This window comes from Aquarana catesbeiana, linkage group LG02, assembly GCF_042186555.1.
Source record: "Aquarana catesbeiana isolate 2022-GZ linkage group LG02, ASM4218655v1, whole genome shotgun sequence".
NCBI lineage: Eukaryota > Metazoa > Chordata > Amphibia > Anura > Ranidae > Aquarana > Aquarana catesbeiana.
Genome location: NC_133325.1, coordinates 165,270,274 through 165,289,626, shown reverse-complemented (window position 1 = coordinate 165,289,626; position 19,353 = coordinate 165,270,274). Strand labels below are relative to the sequence as shown.

Sequence of the window (19,353 nt, the reverse complement as noted above, 5' to 3'; positions counted from 1 at the left end):
AAAGTAGTGCAGGGACTACTTTGAAGTGGGTGCAACTTGAAGTCGTACAGATATGAATGGTTATCATTGGGAATCATGGGGTACGACTTGTGATGTGACTCTGATGTCCAAAGTCGCAGGAAAAGTCGCACAAGTGTGAAAGGAGCCTAACTCAACTCTACTAGGATGGAGAAGGAAGAAAAGCATGTGTAATCTGATCTCCCTGCTATACAGGTCTATGTCAGAACAGTAGCATTTATAAGAGCCTCATTAAAGTTTGACCTTACTTAGAGCTGTTGGTTGCAAGTAAAAAAACATGAATTATTCTTATGCAATGTAAATGAGAAAAACAAAGAATTATAAATGATAAAACAATTTTTGGCCAGGAGCATAAAAAAAGAAGTGTAAAAACACCCAAAATTCCCTTTAATGGTTGTTCTGTATAGTTCTTTTGCAACATATGTAAAAAAAAAAGTGCGGCGAAACATTCCCCCTTTAAAAGTAACACACAGACTTCTCGCTGTGCCAGTGAAATCATTAAAGGTTGTGGCTATAATCACAGTATTGTTACTTATCAGAGTACAGAGTAACACCTTTAGAATAACATCTATGCATTTTTGCACATAGCAGTTAACACATTGCAACCATGCTTTAGCTTAGAAAGTGTTAATTCTTACACCCATTTCTCATTTAAACTACAGCAGTATGTTTACCAGTGAAAGTTAGATTCATTAGGTGACAACCATTTAAGGTCACAGAATGTAAACATGTAATATCAGGCCAAATATTGCTATTCTGCTTTATGAATATCCAAAGAAGCCCTAAATACTACAGCATTCGGTGTTAGATAAAAGTCGTTTTCAGCTTTAGGATATCTAAAGCGGGTCCTGCATGGATCGAAAGTTGGCCAGTTCAGCAGAGACTGACCTATTGACCTGTGTACAACCTGCCTGTTAGGAAATTTTCTCTTGATCGGCACTGCTGGCTATAGCTGGTGGTTCTGATGAGTGTATTCTAAAGGTGGGGAAATCTCCCTGCTGTCAGAATACAATGACTCAGTGGGAGGGATTTCCTCATCCGTTCCACTTGGTTGAATGAATAAAAAAAAAATGACTTGTGTATGGCCAGCAGAGGTCTGACCAGATAGATATCTTGCAGCTGTAGTTCCTGTGGCTAACATCAGTGTAACCAACAACAGGATTCTGGGTTTAATACTTCAACAAAATGGTGGCCATCTGCACACAGACACCGACTTCCTGTTACATGAATGTGAATAAGCTGAGTAAAAGATAGCTTCAGCTCCTGAGAACTCCTCAGACGCGTTTTGCCCTTTTTGGGGATTAATCATAGAGGCTCCTATGATTAAGCCCTGAAGAGAACAAAACAAGTCTAAGCAGCTCTCTACAGGTAGAGAGCAGTAGCTGAAGCCATCTTTTACTCAGCTTATTCACATTCATGTAACAAGGAGTTGGTGTCTGTGTGTAGATGGCCACCCTTTTGTTGATGTCTACTAGAGCCTGGAAAGCCAATCCTGTCTGTCTTGCACCAGTCTATTCACCTGCTGATCCACCTGACACAGGTTTTGGGGGGCATTTGAGCAGTACTATTTTCTTTGTTCTGGGTTTAATACTGTTACGCTAATTTAGGGGCCAGAAGATAATGTATTTTTAGCATAAATAGCTATTGATAGGGCTGCAGCTCTCAGACCCAGTGGTGTCATCAGTGCCAGGCACCCAGGGTACAAGCTCATTATCTCAGGCGGGATGCCCAAGGTCTCCACCCTACGACCACTAGCAATGTTTTTAAATTCAATGTTCCAGCACTGCAGTAGCGTTTGCTCTGCAGCTGCTGACAGACCTCCGATACCATGGCAGGCTTGCAGCTCAGAGCTGAGAAACTCCTCCTTGGGTCTGATGTATCACATGACATGGTTGAGGGAAGAGCATTCCCTCGCTCACTCTGAACTGCCACAGCGAAATTTGCAATACTGAGATAGGGGGGTATATTGAGGGAAGAGGATGGATGTGTACTGAAGGGGTTGGAGGTGCAGAGCTGTGCCGGGGGGGGGGATGTGGGGAGATGTGTACTTGGGGGAGGGGGAGATTTGACCTCTGCACTCTATTCTGTGTGTTATGTACCCATGTCCCCTGCACTATGTATTTTGTGTACTCCTGACCCCTGTACTCTGTGTGTTATGTACTACCGATCCATCCACTCTGCATGTTAACCACTCTTTACCCCTCCTTACCACTACACATGTATGATCCCTGCAATCTGTGCATTACATACTCCTGACCCCTGCATTCTATGCAATATGTATTCATGAGCTCTTCACTCTATGCATGGCACACCCCTGACCCCTGCACATACTCTTAGTAATGTACATACTCCTAGCCCCTGCACTCTGTGTTTTACACACTCCTGACACCTGCATTTTGTGTGTTGCCTACTCCTGACCCCTGCATTCTATGTGTTACCTACTCCTGACCCCTGCACTCTGCATTCCTTATAATATATTGTACATTATATAATTGACCAAAGTGTTAATTGTCTCAATAGATGCTGATTGCATTTTTTAACGTAGGCTCAGCAAAGTGTCTATATTGTGAGTGTATAAAAGCACCTGTATTGGAGAGGTTTCATTTTTTATTTAATTGATTGTACTGATGTTTATGCATGTGTGTGAGACTCTTGTTTGAGGCATGGTAAATAAAGCATATTTTGTGGGTACAGGGACTGTGGCATATGTGTGCCATGTATACAGCAGGTAGTCTCACATTTAATTTAACCATGCCCCTTAAGGTCCCTTTCACTGTTAATACAATTTGACCACATCACCGTTTAATGCAGCACCCTAGGCCTTCTCTGCCTCCTCTGATTGCACAAGCGTACCGAAGGTCTTTTACAATTCCAGCAATGTGCCACTGCATTCTTTCCTCATTGAAAAACATTCATACTGTATGTATGTAACTCTCAGCACTTAACTTCTCTCATTTGCTCCCTTTTGGTCTGTTATATATACTATTGAAAGTGTTTTGCTATATCTGTTTGATAAGTAACATAATTGTTGATCCTGACAGAAATCTAGAGGCGTTCCATGTCCTGTGCAATTTGCAGGCTTATCTCAAGCAGCGCAATCAGCCCTTCCAGTTCTACTTTGTGAACTACAGAAAGCCTTCCACCTGAAATTATGCAGATGAGGAGAGGGGAGAGGTTCAGCATAAAAATTACATAGGCAGGGCTGACACAATTCTTGATTTCAGTGCAGCAAAGGCACTGTGTTGTCAATCCAAAACAGGAAATTAGGAGCTGAGTGTATTTCTGCCAGGATTACCAGGCATTTGTCTGTATTTGAAGCATCTATAAAGTATTAAAACTTAGCAAAATGTGCACATATTATAGAGATGTACTGCATATGTTGCCCAGACATACACTTTAAGGCTTCACGCACATGGGGCGTTAGAAAAAACGAGTTGCAAAGCCACTACCAATGCCAGGAAAAAGCAGCTGTAAAAACACGCTTTTAGTAGCTTTTTGCATTGGCGTTATTGTGCGTTTAGCCTTGTTAGCTTTTAGCAACATTTCTCTGCCTCTATTCAAAATCAATGGTTCCCTATGAGAGCCGTCTTAACTGACTAGACCTTCAGCCCACTTGAATGGAAGTCGCATCCAAATTGGATCATAGTATGACTTGTGCTCTGAGGATCCCCACGCCAAAAAAAACAAACTGCGTGGGGTCCCCCCAAGACCCATACCAGGTAACTCATAGAATGCAGGGGGCAGGAGTAGGCAACACACAAAATGCAGGGGTCAGGAGTGTGTAAAACACAGAGTGCAGAAGACAGGAGAAAAAGAGCGGAGGAAGAAGACCGGAGGGAGAAGACGGGAGTGAGAAGACCGGAGGAAGATTTTTAATAAATGACTTGTCAAAACCGTCTCTTGTTTTTACTTAAACTGCACTGCCCTTGTTTGGGGTAAATGGGTAGGGGAACAATATATCCCATATTCATTCACATGGGGGGCAGATTCTGATTAACCCCTGCCCACAGACCCCCACAACCACCGCCCAGGGTTGTCAGGAGGAGCCCCTTGTCCCCATCAACATGGGGACAAAGTGCTTTGGAGTGGGGGGCACAGAGCTCCCCTGCCGCAAAGCACCCACACTCCCAATATTAAGGGCGTGTGGCCTGGTAAAGTCTAGGAGGAAGGGGGGGCACTTGCTTGTCCACCGCTTACCTGACCTGACGGGCTGCATGCTCGGATAGGGGTCTGGTATGGATTTTGAGGGGGACCCCATGCCTTTTTTTTTTGACATGGCGTTTCCCCTCAAAACCCATTCTAGAGTCTGGTATGGTCTTGGGGGGACCCCACGCCATTTTTTTCCATTTTGGCATGGGGTTCCCTTTCAAGATCCATAGCAGACTTAAAGAGAATGGTATAGATCTTAGGGGGGGACCTCACGCCATTTTTAAAAAAAAATTTTGGTGTGGAATATCCCTTCAAGATCCTCAGAGCACAAGTCATACCACAAGTCAGATCATGATAGACGCTGTATCTTAACATTTACACACGTTTACAAGCAGTTACAAGCATTTGGCATTTGAAATGCTGGTAAACTACTGTCCTGAATGCAATTTATCTGCTTTCCAAAAAAAGTAAGTAAACTCAACTGCCTCTAAACTACTATAATGACAGAGTGTACAAGTACACATAAGATAACATAGAGGATATAGATTATAGAATATATGTCTCTATATTAACATGCACCTCATCCCACTTAAGAAAGATAAAGGGTATGGAGGAATGAGATTATTATGGTGCTTATAACAAATGGTACATAGAGAGTTAAACAATAAAAAATATATAATTTCTTTATTGGTACAAAAAGGGAAAAAAAGGAGCAAAATAAATTTTTAGCAAATAAAATCAATATAGAGCATATGCATAATACATGTATTGGGTTGCTGGTGTCCCAAGAAAGAAAGGTGGTCATAAATAGCTGTTGAATCTCAACATATTTCGCCAATGATGGCTTTCTCAGGGGATAATATGGGACCACGCCAAATATTCCATCTCCTGGTTCGGAATTGATTGAGGTATGTGCCACACATCTTCCTGAGGTCATGACAAAAATTTGTTCACATGTTATTATTGTATTATGTGTTCAATTACTTATATCTATCTTTTTGCCTTTTATGTTAGAGCTGGATCATTTGTGGTCATTTATGACCACCTTTCTTTCTTGGGACACCAGCAAATCAAAGGCTGAGCTGTGACAGCTGACTGTCCAAGATCTTACTTGATTTCTAAAATATACTGTATACTTTTCAATATACAGTGCCCTTTCCTTGACATCAATTACATCTCTCACCCCCACAGAGATCTGCTTCTTTACCGCAGCTCAGTAGAAGGTAACTAAGCATTGCTGTTCTGTCCTCAATACCTTGCTTGCTTTGTGGAAGGATTCAATCGGAATGTGTGTGGGTTCTTCTTGTGGCAGTTCTTCCCACAAGAATCTGCAGGTAGCTGCTCCATGAAAGAATTAAATACAGCTCTCTACTGTGTCCTAGTCCACGCCTTCCATTTAAAATGCTTTGCAGAAGGCGACTAACAATTAAGGTGTTCGCTCTAGAGCGGCTGTGTGGGTGTTTGTCATTTACTGCTACACTGTGCTGCCAGTAGTGAATTAGCTAATCAAATGCTAACAAATTAGCATGTACCAAGAGGGACATTAATCTATGCACAGTGGGCATACATTAACCCTTGTTATACTGCATTGCCCCTATAAAGCTTATGTAATGCTGTGTAGCCCCCAGAACATGGGGAACTAGAAACACAAAGCAGCAGTAAGTGCTTCATTTCAGAAAATCAAAACTAGTGAGTAGTAGGTATGAATAGAGACATACCGTAGTTATTAGTAATATATTCTTGTATGGGCATTAGGTAAAATAGTATATTATGCGTGTAAAGCAAAAAACATATTACTTTTTGTAAATAATCAGACTTTTCAAAGACCTGTCATTTACGCTTTTCATTCATTTAGTGGAACCTGGAGTTTAAAAGCTAACATTGATAACCATTTAAAGGTTCAGAAATAATTGAAAACCACCGCATAACTGATGGGCGTGCTGACGTGCTGCATTTACCGTCTGTAGGACGGGCGTTCGCTTCTAGCCGGCCGGCTCTATATGCTTTTATTTATCCACCTGAATGTAAGTGCGATTTTATTATTCTTTTAATAAATGATGAAAGCAGGATTACGCTATGTTGCTCTTTTTCTTATCCTTGGTGTACCTCCTTTGAGATCTACCCCTAGCTAGGAGGTTATATCTCTACAGTACAGTGAATACTTGATATTTGGTGGACAGCGTGCTTATTCCAAGCGGAAGTGGTGCGTTTTGTGGTGTCTCCATCCCCGAAAGGCCCCGACCGGGTTAAGGTCGCAAGCTCCCCTAAGCTTGCCGTTTGGTAAGCGCGCATTCCTACTATTACCACAGTGGTGCGGTGAAGGACATACTGAATTTATTTGCATTCCCACCTATCTACGTTTTCTCACATCATCCACTATCTGAATTTGATTCTGGATAGGACTTTTTACTCCTATTGGTCTATTATGAACTATATTATGAATTTTTGTCATTAATTAATTCCACCTTGGGTCTAATATTCACTTAATTTTATTTTGGTCTTTATCATACAAACCATTGTTGTCACAGCGCTGCTCCTTATTGATTATTTTGAATGTGTGTATCCCACTTTTAGCGGCTGCTTGTATATTTATCCTACTCACTGATTTGTCACTTTTGTTTTCATTCAATTTTTTATTTATTCATTTGTTCATTCATTTTTTCATTTTTTCATTATATATTTTTTATGTACTAAATTTTTATTTAGCGCGGTGGTTTGCCCTTTCCAACCGCATAACTGATACTTAGTTATATTACATGGTTTTGTCAGTTTCATGGGATAAATAATACACTATATTGTCAAAAGTATTGGGACGCTTGCCTTTACACGCACATGAACTTTAATGGCATCCCAGTCTTAGTCCGTGGGGTTCAATGTTGAGTTGGCCCACCATTTGCAGCTAGAACAGCTTCAACTCTTCTGGGAAGGCTGTCCACAAGGTTTAGGAGTGTGTCTATGGGAATGTTTGACCATTCTTCCAGAAGAGCATTTGTAAGAACTGGCACTGATGTGGATGAGAAGGCCTGGCTCGTAGTCTGCTTTAATTCAGCCCAAAAGGTGTTCTATCGTGTAGAGGTCAAGACTTTGTGCAGGCCAGTCAAGTTCCTCCACCCCAAACTCACTCATCCATGTCTTTATAGACCTTGATTTGTGCACTGGTCTAAATCATTTGGTGGAGGGGGGATTATGGTGTGGGGTTGTTTTTCTGGGGTTGGGCTTGGCCCCTCAGTTCCAGTGAAGGGAATTCTTGAAGCGTCAACATACCAAGACATTTTGGACAATTTCATGGTCCAAACTTTGTGGGAACAGTTTGGGGACGGGCCCTTCCTGTTCCAACATGACTGCGCACCAGTGTAAGGTCCACAAAGACATGGATGAGCGAGTTTGGGGTGGAGGGACTTTACTAGCCTGCACAGAGTCCTGCCCTTAACCTGATAGAACACCTTTGGGAATTAGAGCGGAGACCGCGAGCCTGGCCTTCTCGTCCAACATCATTACCTGACCTCACAAATGCGCTTCTGGAAGAATGGTCAAACATTCCCATAGACACACTCCTAAACCTTGTGGACAGCCTTCCCAGAAGAGTTGAAGCTGTTATACCTGCAAAGGGTGGGCCAACTTAATATTGAACCCTACGGACTAAGACTGGGATGCCATTAAAGTTCATGTGCATGTAAAGGCAGACGTCCCAATACTTTTGGTAATATAGTGTATGTAATAAGTCCAATGCCAGCCAAGATCTTTTTGTTTTTTAATTTTGGAAAGAGAAGGGATTGGTTAGAACTAGGGATAAGGTTCTGGTTCTATGCTACCATGGGTTGGACGTGAATTCTTCCTCTGTTGATTTGCGGTCCAAACGAGTTTATGGACAGATTCACCCGAAATAATTTTTTTTCTGACCATAATGCACTGTATGGCCTTTGAACTATGGCCCTTAGGTTTAGAAGGGCCAATAAAGAGGGTTTTGGTTAAGCAAGCTTCATTATTTTAAAAGGGAAGAGCAGCCATAATATCAGTTTAATGGATGCTGTACATATGGAAAGCTGACAAACTGCATTTTTTTAATTACTTTTTATTGCCTTTTTTTTTTTAATTTTTGCTTGCAAATAATTGAATAATGGAAATAAGCAGAGCTTTACCACATTCACCAAGTTCTAGCAAACTGCACAGTCTATTTTCCTTTAGTAAATTCACCCCATAGTGTTGGAAGTATACTCTGAAAATTCAGTCTCCTCTTCTCTTCAGTGTTAACTCCCCACTCCCAGTTCTTCTTGCACACTTGAAGGTAAGCTCCAAGTGAAAAAAAAAACCTTTAATTGAAATATATTCCTTAAAAGTCACAAAGTATATAAATCCTATTTGGGTGCACCAAATGCCTTTCCAAACACAGTTTTTACCTTGTAAAAGTAATAATGACATCATCACTGTGCAGAGAGCTGCAGGAGGGACCCAGGAGGCCCAACCACTACAGGCTGCTTAAAGAAAACTACAGGGGGTGGCAGATACAAGACCAGTCACCCTGCACAAAGAGAGAGAGCAGCAGTGACCAGTCTTTAATACAAGACGCCAACGCTGTATCCTGGCCTAGGCCGACAAGGCCCAGGCCTAGGGCAGCACCTTGCATGGGGGGCAGCACGGAAAGAGTCCCTGCCAGCTTCCACTACACTGTTAGTGTAGCGCAAGTCTTTTGGGGTGGACTGAGAGGCAAATTAGTCTAGCGCCCCTGTGGGGGGCGCCACTTCTAATTTTGACTGTCCTATCATCCTGGGCCACAAACCTTCCTCGCTGTGCTATGTTTTCTCCTGAACCATTGGCATGGTTATATCTTCTTAGTCCTCTCCATAAAATGATCATACATTTGTGCTTAAAGTAGAACTATAGGCAACACTTTTTTTTTTCATTTTGGATAGAATAAGGGAGGGTTATAACCCCTGTGAGTTTATTTTTTTACCATCCTTGTCCCATTGCAGAGATTTCCCTTCACTTCCTGCCCCATAGCCAAACTGGAAGTGAGAGGAAATCTATGTAAATTAAGGGAATCTATGCCCCCCCAGGCCATCAGAACTAGTGTCCCCACTCGAAAATTTCAGGGCAGGTCTTAAACAGCAAGGGGTGTGGCCTTGACAGGAAGGGGTGGGTCATATTTAAATTAGGGGGTACATGAGTTTAGTCAGGCATAGGGCAGCACAAAACCTAAATACACTACTGCAAGACGCTCCTGTACAGATCCAAAGATTTAGGCTCAGTTCACACCGGTGCGATGAGAGAACCCGTGCAAATCCAACACAGGTTCCCGCATCGCACCCGACTCACAGACAGTTCACACTACCATATGCAAACCACTGGGGGATGTCAATACAAACTTAATGACATCCCCAGATTTGTTCGCATATTGCAGTGCAAACTGTCAGTTTGGACATGAATTGGATCGCATGGGTGTGAACACCCTTGCGATCCGATTCTGGTGCGGACCAAAAAAAGGGTCCTGCACGACTTTGGTCCAAATGCAATGCAAATTCAGCCATCGCACAGACATCGCATGTGATTTGCACAGCAGTGCGGTGCGAATTACATGCGATATCGCACAGCGCACCACTGTGAACCGGGACTTGGATTGCTGCTCAGATTTGGTAGAAATACACACAATACACCAAAATTTAAGTAAAAAAACACTTCTTCTATTAAGAATATATTTGTTTATCCTGGAGTCCAGCTTTAAAGTGGTATTAAAGTGGAGTTCCACCCAAAAAATGGAATTTCCGCTTTTCCAGTCCCCCCCCCTCCAGTGTCACATTTGGCACCTTTCAGAGGGGAGCAGATACCTGTCTAATACAGGTATTTTGCTCCCACTTAAAGGAATAGATACCCGAGCCATCCGCGGGTATCTACGCCACTCCCAGCGCCTTCTCCCCCCCCCATCTCCCTTTTGGGAGACACACTGGTCCCAGAAGACAGCAGGGACCAGTGGGATAGTGCAGCGAGATTCGCACATGCCCAGTAGGGAACCAGGCTATGCAGCCGCAAGGCTTCACTTCCTGATTCCCATACCGAAGATGGCGGCGGCAGCACCCAACAGCCGAGGGACAGAACGGCTTCGGGTACCAACATCGCGGGCGCCCTGGACAGGTAAGTGTCCATATTTAAAAAATCAGCAGCTGCAGTATTTGTAGCTGCTGACTTTAAAAAAATAAATCAGCGGACCTCTGCTTTAAACCCAAAAGCAAACATTTATTTTATTGCAGCTTACCAATTCTTAGATGCTTTTGTTTTATTTTTTATTTTCAGCTGGTGATCTGAAGCAAATGAAGCAGTTGAGAATTGAGACAAACCATTTACCACTGACAGGGGTGCTTACAGTGGTCAGCTTTTATTTATTCATGTAAAACCTTTATCCAAAAAGGTAAAAAAAAACTGTTTTTGTAATTGCTTGTGTAACTGCAGTGTGAGCTACCTTCAATTTGTTAGTGTATCTAAATCTGCTAGTCCTTTTAACACTTCCTTCCACCCCTGACTGACAGTGCTTCTGTCCAAAGTGTCTCTGTTGCTCCTTCATCCAGAGTGGGGGGCACTCTAATACAAGAGGAGTGTAATGCCACGTACACACGAGCGGACTTTTTGACCGGACTGGTGCGACGGTCTATCCAGCGGACGTTCGGCGGACTTCCGATGGACTTTCCTAATGAACGGACTTGCCTACATACGATCACGGATTTGTACGTGATGACGTACGACCGGACTAAAATAAGGAAGTTGATAGCCAGTAGCCAATAGCTGCCCTAGCGTCGGTTTTAGTCCGTTGGACTAGCATACAGACGAGCGGATTTTTCGACTGGATTTGAGTCCGTCGGAAAGATTTGAAACATGTTTTATTTCTAGGTCCATCGGACTTTTGGGAAAAAGCCCACACACGATCGAATTGTCCGACAGAGTCCCGTCCAAGACCAGACCAAGTCTGCCGGAAAGTCCGCTCGTGTGTACGTGGCATTACTTGCCAGATCACCAGGTGAAAACAGAAGAGAAAAAAGCCTAAAAAAAAAAAAAAAAAAAGAAAACAAATGCAGTCACTGCTTCTAAGGATTGGTAAGCTGCAATATATTACATTTTGGGCTTATTACTGCTTTAAATACAACACACCATGCCAAATAAGCCATTCAAGGAACTGGTACACTTTGCTAGTTTTGATAAAGAAGATGTACTTTTTCCATAAAACTTTTCAAAGACATATTACCTGTTTGATAGGCAGAGCTCGGCCGCCAGTGATGGGGTCACCTCGACTATCAAAACTCCTCTTCTCCATATCACTGCCCCTTCGGGTCTGCAAAGAGACAGTCGTTTCTCATTTAATATTCTCTTCCTTGAACAGGAATGCCAAATAGGAGACAAATAGCAGATTTCCAGTGCTTGGTACAATAGCAGTGCTCAGTCACATGGCACCAATTTTTATTTCAGCTGTGACTGATTTGACAAGGCGACTTTTCAATCACGTTTTGTATTCAATATAAGCAGCAGAGCGATGGAGCTGAACTCTTACCCAACGCAAGGCACATCACTCATGCAGCTCCAAATGACATGGGCAGGATGGTTCATAGTGTCCTTAGCAGCAACTGTCTTTGTGAAAGAGGTAGAATGGCAGTAGGTAAAATGTTGCTGCTTGATTCTAATATGTCGTGGTGTGAATACCAGAAAGTTGAATTATTTATGCGAGTCTGCTGTTCACCTGGAGGTGCATAACAGTTTGGCTCTCTAAGCGGCACTAAAATAAAATAGTCACTTGTCACCACATTTTACTTTGTGGCATATTCATTTTTGATATTCTCCTTTCGTCCCTATAAAACAACGCATCAACTTGTAATTTATTGTTAACTAATTAGTGGGTATTTTTTGCCAACAATGTCCGTGTCTAAAGCTGGCCATACACTATACAATTTTCTTATTCAATTTCCTTTATATTTACCTTCTACTACAGTGCCTTGTATTCACCCCCCTTGGCTTTTTTACTTTTATTTTGTTACATTACAGCCTTTAGTTCAATGTTTTTTTTAATCTGAATTATGTGTGATGGATCAGAGCACAATAGACTAAGTTGGTGAAGAAAAATTAGAAAAATATATACATAAAACTATTTTTCAGAAATAAAAAACTGATAATTGGCATGTGCGTATGTATTCACCCCCTTTGTTATGAAGCCCATAAAAAGCTCTGGTGCAACCAATTACCTTCATAAGTCACATAATTAGTGAAATGATGTCCACCTGTGTGCAATATAAGTGTCACATGATCTGTCATTACATATACACACCTTTTTGAAAGGCCCCAGAGGCTGCAACACCTAAGCAAGAGGCACCACTAATCAAACACTGCCATGAAGACCAAGGAACTCTCCAAACAAGTAAGGGACAATGTTGTTGAGAAGTACAAGTCAGGGTTAAGTTATAAAAAAATATCCAAATCTTTGATGATCCCTAGGAGCACCATCAAAGCGATCTAACCAAATGGAAAGAACATGGCACAACAGCAAACCTGCCAAGAGACGGCCGCACACCAAAACTCATGGACCGGGCAAGGAGGGCATTAATCAGAGAGGCAGCACAGAGACCTAAGGTAAACCTGGAGGAGCTGCAGAGTTCCACAGCAGAGACTGGAGTATCTGTACAGAGGACGTCAATAATCTGTACGCTCCATAGAGTTGGGCTTTATGGCAGAGTGGCCAGAAGAAAGCCATTACTTTCAGCAAAAAACAAAATGGCACGATTTGAGTTTGCTAAAAGGAATGTGGGAGACTCCCAAAATGTATGGAGGAAGGTGCTCTGGTCTGATGAGACTAAAATTGAACTTTTTGGCCATCAAAGAAAATGCTATGTCTGGCGCAAACCCAACACATCACATCACTCAAAGAACACCATCCATGGTAGTGGCAGCATCATGCTGTGGGGATGTTTTTCAGCAGTCGGGATTAGGAAACTGGTCAGAGTTGAGGGAAAGATGGATGGTGCTAAATACAGGGATATTCTTGAGCAAAACCTGTACCACTCTGTGTGTGATTTGAGGCTAGGACAGAGGTTCACCTTCCAGCAGGACAATGACCCCAAACACACTGCTAAAGCAACACTTGAGTGGTTTAATGGGAAACATATAAATGTGTTGGAATGACCTAGTCAAAGCCCAGACCTCAATCCAATAGAAAATCTGTGGTCAAACTTAAAGATTGCTGTTCACAAGCGCAAACCATCAAACTTGAAGAAGCTGGAGCAGTTTTGCAATGAGGAATGGGCAAACATCCCAGTTGTAAGCTCATAGAGACTTATCCAAAGCAACTTGGAGCTGTGATAGCTGCAAAAGGTGGCTCTACAAAGTATTGACTTTAGGGGATGAATAGTTATGCACATTGACTTTTTCTGTTATTTTATCCTATTTGTTGCTTGCTTCACAATTAAAAAAAAAAAAACCTCTTCAAAGTTGTGAGCATGTTCTGTAAATTAAATGATGCAAATCCTCAAACAATCCATGTTAATTCCAGGTTGTGAGGCAACAAAACACGAAAAATGCCAAGGGGGTGAATACTTTTGCAAGGCACTGTATGTAGTATAAGGGCCTGCCTGACTGCATACTATAATTAAAAGTGTTTAGGTTTGACCTCATATTATATGGTTTTGATAAATCTAAAGAAAAATTTACAAGAAAATTGTATAATGTATGGCCAGCCTTAGTTTGTTTAGCCCTGGTTCACATTGGAGCGATTTGGCATGCGATTTGACATGTCAAATCGCATGCCAAATGAGCGGCAATTGCCGGCAATGGCACCGTCCAAATTGGTGCAATGCCGCATTTGCGGTGCCATACCAGTTCCCAAAAGTAGTTTCTGTACCTGCACAGATGTCTCTGAAATCACCCCCCAACTCGGGACTGACATGCGGGAATGAAATAGTGCAAGTTCAGCTGAACTCGCACGTTTTCATTCCCCCTGTCAGTGTGAACCTGGGCTCTAAGTCTGATTCCAACACTGACATACTGTAGGTAGAAGTTTACTAAAACAGGAGCACTCACAATCTGATGCAGCTGTGCATGGTAGCCACTAACTTCAGCTTGTTCAATTAAGCTTTGACAATAAAACCTGGAAGCTGCATCAGATTTTGCACTCTCCAGTTTTAGTAAATCCCCCCCCCCCCAATAGTGATATCAGTGCTACTCTCGGCAGCATTCTTCTAGAAGCCTTGAGCAGCTCGATGATGGATCCTCGGAGGTATTCAACACACCAGCACCTGGTGTGTTGAATAACAGGAAAAGTAGACTCTGATCAAATTATTCTACAAGACTAAAGTCATTTTATAAGGAAAAAATGTTGGGTGTATGTATCTACTTCCCAGAGCACTGGAGAAATTGCACCAAGAAGGCCCAGTTAAAGTGGTTTTAAACCCTTACCTATAGCCAGACAAGCCTCAGGTGATACACAGAGATAAAAAAAAATCCTCGTACATAAGTTGTACCTGTTTATTTGCAGCTATTTGTCCTGTACATCCTTGTAAAACACAGAGATGGAAAGGATTTCTCACAGACTCACAAAGCAGGGGGTGGGGAGGAGCTGTACTTACACATTATACATGAGCTCTGAGAGCTGATTGGAGGGAAGGGACACATCCCCTTGACAGAGCTCACAGAAACAGAAGCGAGGCTGTCAACCAGCAGCAGCTCCCTCCCCTGTCACCTTTTTAGCTCTTGGTGTCAGGAAAACTTAGATAGCAGAGGAATTAAACAGCTTTGGAGAGAGGCAAGTAAACACTATAGAAATGTGTGCTTTGCTCAGATTTCATTTCTGAGGTTTAAAACCACTTTAATGATATTTATATGAGAACACATTATAATTGCACATGCAATTCATTCTTTTATAGTATTGGGCAACAAAAAAGCATACTGGGACCTTAAATTAATATCATAAGAGAAATATGAAACTGACATTGCTGATCTTTTTTCGACAAGGCTAGCTGCCTGTTATGCCTTTGTTTTTTCTGAGTAAGTGACCAACAACAAGTACACAAATCAGGAAAGTCAGATATATTTATCTGCATACTTGCTCTGGGTCAGTGATCCCAGAGAAGCCAGAGAGGTCAGCATGACAGCTAGGCAACCAGCATTTTTAGAAGGGGAGGTCAGCAATACCAGACTTCGTATGTCTCTCAGATTTACTTTACCAATGGCACATGCTAAAACAGAGTTAAACTACCCATTTCAGTGCTTAGTTGGTTGGATGCTGTATATCAGCCTTTCCTAACATTTTTAACCCTGGGGGAACAATTATAAAAATGATATCCTCAGCTCACTCTACATTAGGAAGATCAAGACAAAGGGTAAAGGTAACCTATTTGGCCTCCATGTTCCTGATATTCAGGCCTTAAATATCACTTATAGTTAATAATGCAGCGGTTGATTTGCTCCCACTGTATATGCTGAAAATTTGGGTTGATCACACTTATTGTACAAATTCCAATGTCAATAGTTGTTCAAGAAACACACATTATTGCACTAATGTGAATCCAAACAATTCCTTTCTTCACACTGCCTAAGCAATTTCTGATTGAGTAGTTTAGAAGTATGATCATAAAACAGCAGAAACCAGTACATATGTTTATACCTAAAAAATAAGCACATTTATTGTATGGCAATAATTTACTTACTGGGAAAAGGCTTGTACGTCGCTTAGCTCCACGATGGAGTGGCCCTGGTGTGCTAACTGCGATGGACACCTCGCTGCGCAGCTCTCTGTGGCTGATGTTCGGGGTAGAAGGCAATGATGAAGAGTAGTCGTTTCCTGGTCCTCCATTACTAGTCTGCAGAGCATATACAGATATATGATAATACTGTATATCCCAATGGACAAAACCTATAGCTATAATTTTACTTTTATGACAGAAACATGAGTTTTAAAGGGGGACCCCTACGCCATTTTTAAAAAAAAATTTGGAGCAGGGTTCCCCTTAATATCCATACCGGACCTGAAGGGCCTGGTATGGAAATTGGGGGGACCCCCACACATTTTTTTAAAAATTTTGGTTCGGGGATCCCCTTTATATTCATACCAGACCCAAAGGACCTGGTAATGGACTGGGATCGATCCCATGCCGTTTTTTTCAATGACTTTTATCTGTATTGCCGGGACCCGACAATTCATTATAGCCGTGAGTAGTTTTAAATTACTTATTTTTCCTTTAGAAATGTCATTTTGTGCAGGGACTGTTCTAAACACGGGAAAAATGCGACACTTTACAGGCATACTATAGACACCCCCCAGGTACGAGATTTAAAGGAATATTTCGCTTTTATTGTTTCACTTTAATCATTATAAAAATCACTGCTCCCGAAAAAACAGACATTTTTAAAACTTTTTTGCATTGATACATGTCCCCTGGGGCAGGACCCGGGTCCCCTAACATTTTTTTATGACAATAACATGCATATTAACCCTTAAAATTAGCACTTTTGATTTTTCACATTCGTGTCCCATAGGCGTTAACAGTGTTCGTGTGTTCGAAAAAATGTTTTGCCTGTTCGCATATTCTGCTGCCAACCGAACCGGGGGTGTTCTGCTCATCCCTAGTTTCTATGATAACATTTTGCAAATAAGTAATTTTTGTTCATAAATGTGGGCCAAAATTTATACTGCTACATCTCTTTGGTAAAAAAAAGGCCCCATGCACACGAGACGCTGTTAAACGCGCATTCAGAGGCAGTTGGACACTTTTTTCAACTGCCCCTGAACTCATTCAATGTTATCCTATGTGTCCATGTACACAGTCTCATTTTTTGACGTTTTTAGGCAGTTGCGTTTAAAGTCGGTTTTCCAGAAGCAAAAAAATGGGTTCAGACTCAAAAATTTTCCACGTTTCAGACGCTAAACGTGGCTAAACGCCAGTACCAAGTTTAGCCGTGTTTGCTTTTATAAGCGTTTTTAAAGGTGCCCTATTGTTTTTACATTAACAATCTCAAAAATGATGGCAAATGATGAAAAACTATTAAAAAATATTTTAAACAATTGTAATTGCTTGCAATGATTCTTAGACCATTTATAAACCATAATGAGCCCTTGATCCAATCCAATACACCACTAGCATTGCTGTTATCCAAAGTATAATTGGAATTTGACCCATATGTTGTTAGATTTGAACAAGCAACTTGTGGCAGGTGACGTGGCAAGTGGACAATACACAACTTGTGGCAGGTGACGTGGCAAATGACAATCCAACTTGTGGCAGGTGACGTGGCAAGTGGACAATCCGCAACTTGTGGCAAGTGATGTGGCAAGTGGACAATCCACAACTTGTAGCAAGTGATGTGGCAGGTGACGTGGCAAGTGATGTGGCAAGTGGACAATCCACAACTTGTGGCAGGTGACATGGCAAGTGACAATTTAACTTGTGGCAGGTGATGTGGCAAGTGATGTGGCAACTTGTGGCAAGTGACGTGGCAGGTGACGTGGCAAGTGGACAATCCACAACTTGTGGCAGGTGACATGGCAAGTAACGTGGCAGGTGACGTGGCAGGTGACGTTGCAAGTGGAAAATCCACAACTTGTGGCAGGTGACGTGGCAAGTGACGTGGCAGGTGATGTGGCAAGTGGACAATCCACAACTTGTGGCAGGTGACGTGGCAAGTGACGTGGCAGGTGACGTGGCAAGTGGACAATCCACAACTTGTGGCAGATGATGTGGCAAATGACAATCCACAACTTGTGGCAGGTGAATTGGCAAATGACAATCTGCAACTTGTGGCAGGTGACATGGCAAATGACAATCCCCAACTTGTGGCAGGTGACGTGGCAAGTGACGTGGCAGGTGACATGGCAAGTGGACAATCCACAACTTGTGGCAGGTGACGTGGCAAATGACAATCCCCAACTTGTGGCAGGTGACGTGGCAAATGACAATCCCCAACTTGTGGCAGGTGACGTGGCAAGTGACATGCTAAATACAAGTACACTGCTACTCTTTCAGCTGCTGCTACTCACTCTGGTCTCACAAAATGGGTGAAAGAGTTAAATAATACTGTTTTTTGAGCTTGGTGAGGGTCTTATGATTTTATCCTAACTAAACGCTTCTAGACGCAAACGCGGTAAAACGCGACTAAACGCAGCAAAACGGGCATTTCTAAACGCCGGTTTCAGCTTTTAAAAACATATGTTCAACAGAGTTTGCACCGGTATCTCGTGTGCATGGGGCCTAACCCAAATTAATTAGTGGATATTATTTAGTCTCTGTGAAAGTTATATAGTCTACAAGCTATGGTGCAAATCATTGAAAATTGATCACACCTGATGCACTGATGGCTCATTTCTCGAGGCCCTGAAATGTCAGGAAAGTATAAATACCCCCCAAATTACCCTTTTTTGAAAAGTAGTTAGTCAAAGGTATTAAGTAAGAGGCATGGTGAGTGTTTTGAAGTTGTAATTTTTCCCACAATTCTTGGGAAAATTAAGAATTTTTTTTTCCCCAAAATTGTCATAATAACAAGTTATTTCTCACACACAGCATATGCATACTTCCAGTTACACCCCAAAATACATTCTGCTACTCCTCCTGAGTATGGCGATACCACATGTGTGTGACTTTTACACAGCCTGGCCACACAGAGAGGTCCAACATGCAGGGAGCATAAAATTACACTTCTAATTTCCTAAAGACCTATTACATTATTGAAGGCCCTGGAGCACCAGGACAATGGAATTACCCACAAACTGACCCCATTTTGGAAAGCGAAACACCCCAATGTCTATTATATGAGGCATAATGAGTCTTCGGAAAACGTAGAAAGAAAATTAAAATGTATTTTTTTTTTTTACACAAAGCGGTCAGTTTATAAGATATTTCTAACTCAAAGCATGTACATAGCAAAAATGACACTCCAAAATACATTCTGCTACTCCTCCTGAGTATGGCGATACCACATGTGTGATACTTTTACACAGCCTGGCCACATACAGAGGTCAGACATACAGACGTTCTAGGAGCATAAACTACACCTCGAAATGACCCCATTTTGGAAAACAAACATCTCAACGTATATTCTATGAAGCATTATGAGTCTTTTGAATGGTTAATTTTTTACACAAGTCTTCAGAAAACTTGGAAAGAAAATGAAAACCTATTTTTTTTACACAATTTATAAGATATTTCTAACTCATAGCATGTATATAGCAAA

General features: G+C 41.9%; 1 protein-coding gene across 3 annotated transcripts in view; it reads right to left on the bottom strand.

Moving 5' to 3' along the window:
- AGAP2 (ArfGAP with GTPase domain, ankyrin repeat and PH domain 2) overlaps window positions 1–19,353 on the bottom strand; it is a 466,034-nt gene that overhangs the window by 73,436 nt on the left and 373,245 nt on the right. For all 3 annotated transcript variants that reach the window (XM_073613744.1, XM_073613742.1, XM_073613743.1), the window contains exons 8-9: window positions 15,837–15,989; window positions 11,396–11,482 (exon numbers count right to left, since the gene is read on the bottom strand). In XM_073613744.1, coding sequence (XP_073469845.1) covers window positions 11,396–11,482; window positions 15,837–15,989 — 240 coding nt within the window. The remainder of the gene's footprint in view (window positions 1–11,395; window positions 11,483–15,836; window positions 15,990–19,353) is intronic.